This window comes from Erinaceus europaeus, unplaced genomic scaffold (genome assembly GCF_950295315.1).
Source record: "Erinaceus europaeus unplaced genomic scaffold, mEriEur2.1 scaffold_944, whole genome shotgun sequence".
NCBI classification, from domain to species: Eukaryota; Metazoa; Chordata; class Mammalia; order Eulipotyphla; family Erinaceidae; genus Erinaceus; species Erinaceus europaeus.
In genome coordinates, this window is record NW_026648104.1 from 24,297 (window position 1) to 32,500 (window position 8,204).

Below are 8,204 nucleotides of genomic sequence, written 5' to 3' on the forward strand. Positions count from 1 at the left end.
ACTCTCCAACAGACCCCCAGCCCCAGCCCCCAGAGACACCTGGGCCTGAGACAGCTGCCCCCACACCACACCAGCCTAAGCCAGTCACTGAGAGGCACAAAGTGACACCCAAAACCCATGCATGCCTCCCAGCCACAGCACTTCCCCTTCATGAGCAATCCCGCCCTGCCGCACCCCTGGCACATGGGGAGCCCCCAGCGGCAAGATCTGCTTTCTGGAAGGGCGCTTTCAAGAAGTTTTTGAATGAGAAGAAATGGCTGAAAGAGGAAGCCAGAGCAAAAAGGGGTGGGTGATGGTGGGGAGAGGGGCACAGATCACTCCAGAGGTAACAGCGTCCTTGGTGGAAAACACTGGCCCCTGGAGTCTGGGGTCGCCGGCACCCACCACTCTACCACCTTTCCCCTCACTCACCAAAGTAATCAGCCTTCGGGTGAGCATCCATCTCCCGCTCCAGACGCTGGGTGAGGGCTTCCAGCTTCAGCTCCGCGGGAGAGGGTCCAAGCTCTGGGCTGGGGAGGAGGGTCTGGCAGGGCAGCCTCACCCTGGGGGGGCTGGGGCTCTCTGCAAGCCCAGGTCCCAGGCTGCCATCAGGGAGCCAGCCAGGGGGAGCCTCTTTACAAGACACCTCGGGCGGGGTGGGCACGACTGGAGGGGCAAGGCCAGCGGGGCTGAGCTTGGGACCAGTGCCAGGGTCCGTGCAGCTGGGCTTGGGGCCCAGCCCAGGGGCTGCATCTGTCTGCAGACTGTCCGAGCCGGCCAAGGAGGACAGTGGGGCGCAACCAGACAGGTAAGACTTGGGCCCACCCTGGAGCCAAGGAGGAGGGTCTGCAGCGGGTATGGGCTTCACACCCAAAACCTCTCTCCCCAACCCCGAGTTTGTTCTTGGAAGAACTCTTTGCCCAGAGCAGCTCAGGCCCACAGGTGCTGAGAACGAAGGGGTCCTGAGCGGAGCAGGGCCCAGGAGGGTCCCGTTCTCAGGGCCGGGGGAAGGCAGGCCCGGGCTCACCCGCTGCAAGGAAGCGGTGGTCCACAGGCCTGCAGGCAGCCCACTGCTGCGGCCACTGCCATCACCCTCCCGGCCACTCTCGAATGACCTGCTGGAGCTCAGCGCAAGAGGCGGCTGGTAGAGGGGCTGTTCCCTGGAGGGCTTGGGCGGCGGGTGACTCGCTGGGGTTCGGGGCCAGGCGACCCCTGGCCCTGGTTCATCACCCCAGCTGGGGCTGGCCTCGGACAAGGACAGGTTGTCATAATAGTCTCCGTGGGTGAGGCAGGAAGGGTCCTCGCAGGGAGCCGGGGTCTCTTTGGAGCCACAGCCCTGAGGGCCAGGCCTGGAGGCCCGCAGGCAGGGCCTGGCCCTCTGCTCCGGGGGTGGGTGCACAGGCTGTCCGGCAGCTGTGGAGACGGCCGGCCCGGAAGCCGCGGAGGCCACGGCGAGAGGGGGCTTGGCTGCACCCTCGGAGGGGGGCTTGCTGGCTGCAGGAGCGTCGCAGTGGGGCTGGGGGCCTGGGCGGCCGCCCCCGTTGACTGGGCCTCGGCCGCCCCTGGGCAGGGGCCCCTCCTGCAGCTGCAGCTGCTGCTGGCGGTGGATCCTGGCCATCTTGGCGGCAAACACCCTGCGCGTCTCCTCGAACTCGGGGTTGTTGCCCGCAGCCCTGTCCACTCGGAACAGCCCGTCCCTGGAGGCCTCGTACAAGTCCAGGTCCTCGATGAACTTGCTGGCCTCCAGGCCCAGGTCCTCGTACTTCGCCATGGGGTCGGGTGGGGGTCCCCGGCTCGCCGGGCGCAGGGTCAGCGCGGGGAGGGACGGAGGGGCGACTCAGGTCCGACCCGGCAGGAGGGTCACGACCGGCCCCCCACCCCCATCCCCACTCGGAGCCCGGGAGCCGAGTGGGTGCAAGCCGCCCCGGGGTGTCGGGCCAAGTCTGCTCGAGTCTGCGGGCGGCTGCCTGCGCTCAGGTCTCCGGAGGAAGAAACTCCAAGTCTTTTGGCAGCGGCACGGCGGGGAGGGGGTGCGGGGCCAAGACCTGGGAGTGTGTGGAGCCAGAGCGGGAGGGGGGTGCGGGGGCAAGGCGGGAGGGGGTGCGGGGCCAAGGCGGGAGGGGGTGCGGGGTCAAGGCGGGAGGGGGTGCGGGGAGGTGGGAGGGAGTGCGGGGTCAAGGCGGGAGGGGGTGCGGGGCCAAGGCGGGAGGGGGTGCAGGGTCAAGGCGGGAGGGAGTGCGGGGAGGTGGGAGGGAGTGCGGGGCCAAGGCGGGAGGGGGTGCGGGGAGGTGGGAGGGAGTGCGGGGCCAAGGCGGGAGGGGGTGCGGGGCCCCCGTGAGGAAGTGCGGGGACGAGGCGGGAAGCTCGGGCGGCGCGGCCCGGCGCCTATTGTCCGATGGCGGCGGGACGCGGAAGTGAGAACCAGAGCCGTGCGGCTCCGCGGGGCCCGGCAGCCCCAGGCGTGGAGGAGGGGCCGGGGCGGGGGGGCGTGGTCGGGCCGGGGCGGGGGCCGGGGGGCGTGGTCGGGGCGGGGCCGGGCCGGGGGGCGTGGTCGGGCCGGGGCCGGCCCGGGGCGGGGTCGGGCGGAGTCGTGGGGGCGTGGTCTTTGCGGGGCGTGGTCGGGGCGGGGGCGGGGGGCGGGGCTGGCAGCCGGGGCTGGTACAGGGAGGAGGGGGTCGGGCAGGGCAGCGGGGCCTGAGAGGGGGCGGGGAGGCAGGGAGGAGGGGCTGGAGGGTAGGGGGTGGGGGGAGCGGGCCAGGCAGCGGGCGGGGCGGTGCAGTGGGCAGCCCCCTCCCCCCGGGGCAGGCCTGCGCCCCTACCCCCGGCCCCCGCCGCCACCCACGCCCGGGAGGCTGGGGGGTGGCGGGCCCGGTCCCACGGGGGGCAGCGGCTGCGGCACCCGGATGCACGGCGTTCCCGCAGCCCCCGCACCCAGACCTGGTCCGCCCCTTCCGGCTGCTGGGGTCCCGGCCGCCCGCTCGGACCCCACCTACAGGGTGTCGCCTTGGAGTTTGTGGGAGTCTCAGGGCGCCCGCTCCTCGCCCCGCGGCGCCTCCGCTTCGGCTGGGTGGCTGGCTGGCCGGGTGGGTAGCGACCCTGGGTGCCCCTCCGGGCGCCTAAGTGTGCAGGGTGCTTCCGTGACCAGCAAAGGGGAGGGGGGCGCGGGGGCAGAGAGGAAAAGTGTTTCCCAGCGCACAGGCTCGAGCCCCCGTGCGGCAGTGTCTGTCTGTCTGTCTGTCTGTCTGGGGCCTTCGGGGCCCCAAGTTTATCCGTGTGACCTAGGGGAGCGGGGCCTATCTCCACTCCAGGGCGCCCCCTGCCTGGGCCCGCGCTCCCAGCACCGCCCTCGGAAGGGTTCCCTTCCTGCAGCATCTGAAGGCGAATGCCAGGCCAGTCCGCACCTGCCTTCAGCCTCAGAGCTCACCGCGAACCCAGATGGCACCCTCCCCGGGCCCTGGCAGGCCTACCTCCCCCCGCCGGGTGGGGAGACCTCCGCCCCGTGCGCTGCCACCCAGAGCTGCCTGGCGTCTGCCCAGAGCCTGCTCTCCAGCTGCATCCCGCCGCCTTAGAATCCCCTCCTCGTGGATGGGGCCTGTAGGAATCCTGGGAAGTGAGATCAGCCAGAAAGAGAAGGATGAAGACAGATGACCTCACTCATAGACAGAAGCAGAGAAACAAGAACAGAAGGGAAACACAGAGCAGAACTTGGGCAGGAGTTGGTGTGCTGCACCAAAGTCAAGGGCTCTGGGGTGTGGGGAGGGTTCAGGACCTGGAACATGACGGCAGAGGAGGACCTAGTGGGGGCTGAATTGTTATGTGGAAAACTGAGAAATGTGACGCATGGACCAACTACTGTATTTGACTGTCGACTGAACCATTAATCTGTCCTAAAAGGAAAGAAAGAAAAATCTCCTCCTCTTAAAGGTTTTCCTTTTGAGCACTCTCTTTTTTATTTCCTGTACAGCTCTGATCACTTTTTTTTACCACAACTGTTTACAATCTGCTGACGAGTGGTGTCAGGGGTGACTGGCTCATTTCCACTCTGTTACACTCCATCCCCACGCCCAGTAGTAATGGCTGGATGAATGAATTCGTGAATCTACCCGCCAGGGTTATGACTAAGAACAAATAGAGTGGTCCGGGAGGTGGCGCAGTGGTAAAGCTTTGGACTCTCAAGCAGGAGGTCGTGAGTTCGATCCCCGGCAGCACATGTGCCAGAGTGATGTCTAGTTCTTTCTCTCTCCTCCTATCTTTCTCATAAGGTCGTGTGCATGAAAGAGCTGTGTGAACTCAAATGGTACTGCAAGGACCCAGCTTGAAATTTGTTGAGAGAGCTGGGTGACCCACCTACTTAGCCTGCATTCCAGCAAGACTCCTGAGTGGTTTGAGAGCGGGAGAGGCATTATTGTAAAGAACTAGGCTGTACAGAAAGGACACATTTCTACCTTCTTAGAGCCTTTTTGTTGTTGTTGTTTTTATTTGACAGGACAAAGAAATTGGGAGAGTGGTAGGCTCTAAGAGAGGGCAGGCTTCACTTGCTAAAGCTTACCCCCTGCAGGTAGGGGCCAGGGCCTTGAACCTGGATCCTTGTGCATGGAAAAGTATGCCCTTTGCCAGGTGCACCACTGCCTGCCCTAGAATCATTTTCTAGCTTACTAAGGGAGTGTGTGCTTGTGATAACTGAGTAATACAGACGTACATAGTTTTTGTCTCTACAGTTGCCCACAGGGCTCTTGCTCAGAGGTAATCATGACTAGGCAGCCTTAAAGTGTTCCCGTAATCCTTGATAAGTAATTTGTTCACTCACAAACTGAGTGATTTGGTTATGAAGTTCAGGACTGTGGTTCCCAAAGTAAGGGCCCCAAGCCCACAGCATCAGCGTGGCCTGGCACTGTTCTCGATTCGGGCTCTCCAGATCTGGACACAGTGCGGCTTCCTTAGAGATCTTAGCAAAGGCCTCTCTGGGTGCCGGGGCGCACCCCCAGTGTTTCTGATTCAGCAACTATAGGCTGGGGCCCAAGACTCTGCCTCTAACAAGTTCTGAGGTGGTACTGATGCTGCCGGCTCAGGGTCACACTCGAGAACCGCCAGTTTCGAGTCCAAGCCCCGGCACCGTGACAACGGCCTCAGGTACACAAAAGGAAAGGACGCCTATCAGAAAGGAAGGGTGTGGCCCTCAGGCATTGCTGGAGCTGTTGGCCAGGTGCAGAAATGAGTGTCCGTCCCTGAGCAAAGTCAAGCAAGGCCAGAGCCAGCTTCCTGTATGTTCCGGCCTAACAGCCAGGACCCAAGTGCAGGGACCAAGAACTCCAACCAGGGGCGTCTTGAAGATTCTTTTTTTTTTTTTTAATTTTTTTATATTTATTTTATTTATTTATTCCCTTTTGTTGCCCTTGTTGTTTTTTTTATTGTTGTAGTTATTATTGTTGTTGTCGTTGTTGGATAGGACAGAGAGAAATGGAGAGAGGAGAGGAAAACAGAGAGGAGGAGAGAAAGACAGACACCTGCAGACCTGCTTCACCGCCTGTGAAGCGACTCCCCTGCAGGTGGGGAGCTGGGGGTTCGAACCAGGATCCTTATGCCGGTCCTTGTGCTTTGCGCCACCTGCGCTTATCCCACTGCGCTACAGCCCGACTCCCCATCTTGAAGATTCTTCTCTGATAATCCTAACTTGGTAGCCACCTGGACCCATGATCCTTGGTCCCCTCCTGCTTTTGTCCCACACCCATGCCCTCTCTTGGCTTTCCTGGATTGTTCAGAAGCTGCAGACTGTTCTAGAAGCAGCTGCAGCATGTCATGTCCACACTTGAGCCACCCTAAGTCCTGGACACTTAAGCTTATAAAGATGGCGTCCCATGTGCCACTAACCATGGACTATTCCTAGAATGCTGCGGAAGGTTGCTTACAAAGTGCTAGACGTGACTGGAAGGCCAACAGATGTTTTCCCGATGTTTAACACTTAAAAGACAGAAGTGATTTCAAATTCTTTATTTTTTATTTTTTTTTTTTTTTATCTCCAGGGTTATTGCTGGGGCTCGGTGCCTGCACTACAAATCCACTGCTCCTGGAGGCTATTTATTTCCTTTTGTTGCCCTTGTTGTTTATCATTGTTGTTGTTATTGCTGTCGTTGTTGTTGGATAGGACAGAGAGAAATGGAGAGGGGGGAGAGAAAGACAGATACCTGCAGACCTGCTTCACCGCCTATGAAGCGACTCCCTTGCAGGTGGGGAGCCGGGGGCTCGAACCGGGATCCTTATGCCGGTCCTTGTACTTTGTGTCACGTGCGCTTAACCCGCTGCACTACTGTCAGGCCCCTGCTTTCAAATTCTATGCCCAACATAGAGTCACAGCTGTGGTTATTTAGTACAGGCCTTAAAAAATAAATAAATAAATAAAAGCAGGGAGTCGGGCGGTAGCACGGTGGGTTAAGCGCACGTGGTGCTAAGCAAGGACCAGCGGAAGGATCCGGTTCGAGCCCCTGGATCCCCACCTGCAAGGTATTCGCTTCACAAGCGGTGAAGCAGGTCTGCAGGTGTCTATCTTTCTTTCCCCCTCTGTCTTCCTCTCCTCTCTCCATTTCTCTCTGTCCTATCCAACAACAACAACATCAACAATAACTACAAGGGCAACAAAAGGGAATAAATAAATAATAATAATAATAAAGAGCCATGGAGAGAGAGCATAATGGTGAGAAAGACTCAGCTGCCCGACGCTCTGAGGGTCCAGGCTCAGTCCCCAGCACCATCATCAGCCAAAGCTAAGCAGGACTCTGGTCATTTTCTCTCTGTCTCTCTCTCACTGAAATAAGTAAGTAAATATTTTTAAAAATTGGGCAAGGTGAAGGCATAACCAATTGAGTTCACGTCTTACCAAGCGCAAGGAGCCGGGTTGAAGCCCCAGATCTTGCTCCATTTCCTGGTATCAGACATCTGGCCCAGATCACATATCTTGCCAGTCAAGAGTGTGACCACCTAGAAATATGCACGTGTGTGGGTGTGTAATGGCATTGGACTTAGGAATGTGTTTGCGTGTATACTTGCATGTTTTCATACGTGTGTCAAAGAGTAGCTGACTAAGGTATTTCAGAAGCTGTGATCTGACAGAGCCAAGCAGTGAGCAGTGCTCAGACAGCCCAGGAACCGCCAGACGCCCGTGAGGCCAAGAGCCGCTGTCCGTGGACAGAGCTCTCCTTATTTCGCCATCAGCTGAAAGGGCCTTTCTGTGGCTTCTGCCTGGCTCCAGAGAAAGGTCCCTGCACACAATGATCTGTGTGTCCCAGCTGGAGGGCCACTTCAGGGAGAGCTCTGAAAAGAATCTTTATATTTCAGCCAAGTGGATGGATGAGGAATCAGGAACCGGGTTTCCGTGGGTTCCCTCCCTCCTGCTGGTGCCTAGAGCAAGCCAGGAAAGCCTGGGACCTCTGGACCTGCTTCCTGCACCGTGGGCTGCCCTTGCCCCGGTTCCAGTGGCCAGTGGTCCCGTGAGTGGAGGAAGCAGCTGAGCGGAAGGCCCTTCCCTGGTGCTCAGAGGGGGCCTGTGTGTCCTCACTGTCCTGGAAAGCCGCCCAGGCCAAGCCCAGGTCCGAGCACCCTGATGGCACTGTGTCCACGGGGGCTACCTGCCGCAGCCCCACACCCTGGCTCTCCCGCCGCACAGAAGGCCCCGCCGGAGCCCTGTGCCTGCCGCGGGCCCCACGTGGCGGCCCGCACGCCCACAGGGAAGGGGGGCTGCCTGCTGGCCCTGGCCCGGCTCCCCCAGGCTGTCTGCACAGCAGAGAGCCGCAAAGACGCCTGCACCATCTTCTGTTCCCTCGGTACCATCAGCCGAAGGGCTGACTCAAGTCACCTGGAGTCTCTGCTTCCTCTCTTTAAGGAAAACAAACGCGATACGCGTTCGACTTTTTTATTTTTACACGTTTGACATTTAATCCAAAAGATGCAAAGAAGTAAAAAGAAACGAAGGCAGTAAAAGGAAGTTAAAAAGAAGGTAAAAAGTAAAAAGAAAGGAGGCGGAGGCCTTCCAGCCAAGTGGCTGATGCAGAGACCACTCTCCCCACATTCCTGAAGGGCACAGGCCTGTCCATTATTTTTCAAATTTATTTTCAAATAGATTTTTAGTATTTATATATATATATATATATATATTATTGGGTAAAGACAGAGAAATTGCGAAGGGAGGGGAGATAAAGAGACAGAGAGACACCCGCAGCCCTGCTGCTTCACCA

The 8,204-nt window shown here is 59.4% G+C and overlaps 1 protein-coding gene across 1 annotated transcript; it reads right to left on the bottom strand.

Annotated features, from left to right (window-relative positions):
- Positions 1 to 388: 388 nt before the first annotated feature.
- On the bottom strand, positions 389 to 1,913 carry LOC132536621 (LIM domain-containing protein 1-like). Its single transcript, XM_060184732.1, has one exon. It carries the CDS (start codon positions 1,748 to 1,750, stop codon positions 404 to 406), a length of 1,347 nt encoding a protein of 448 aa, XP_060040715.1. The 5' UTR covers positions 1,751 to 1,913; the 3' UTR covers positions 389 to 403.
- Positions 1,914 to 8,204: the final 6,291 nt, after the last annotated feature.

Excerpts from the sequence above, each read along its gene's own strand:
- LOC132536621 (XM_060184732.1), bottom strand. The coding sequence starts at position 1,750 with ATGGCGAAGTACGAGGACCTGGGCCTGGAGGCCAGCAAGTTCATCGAG.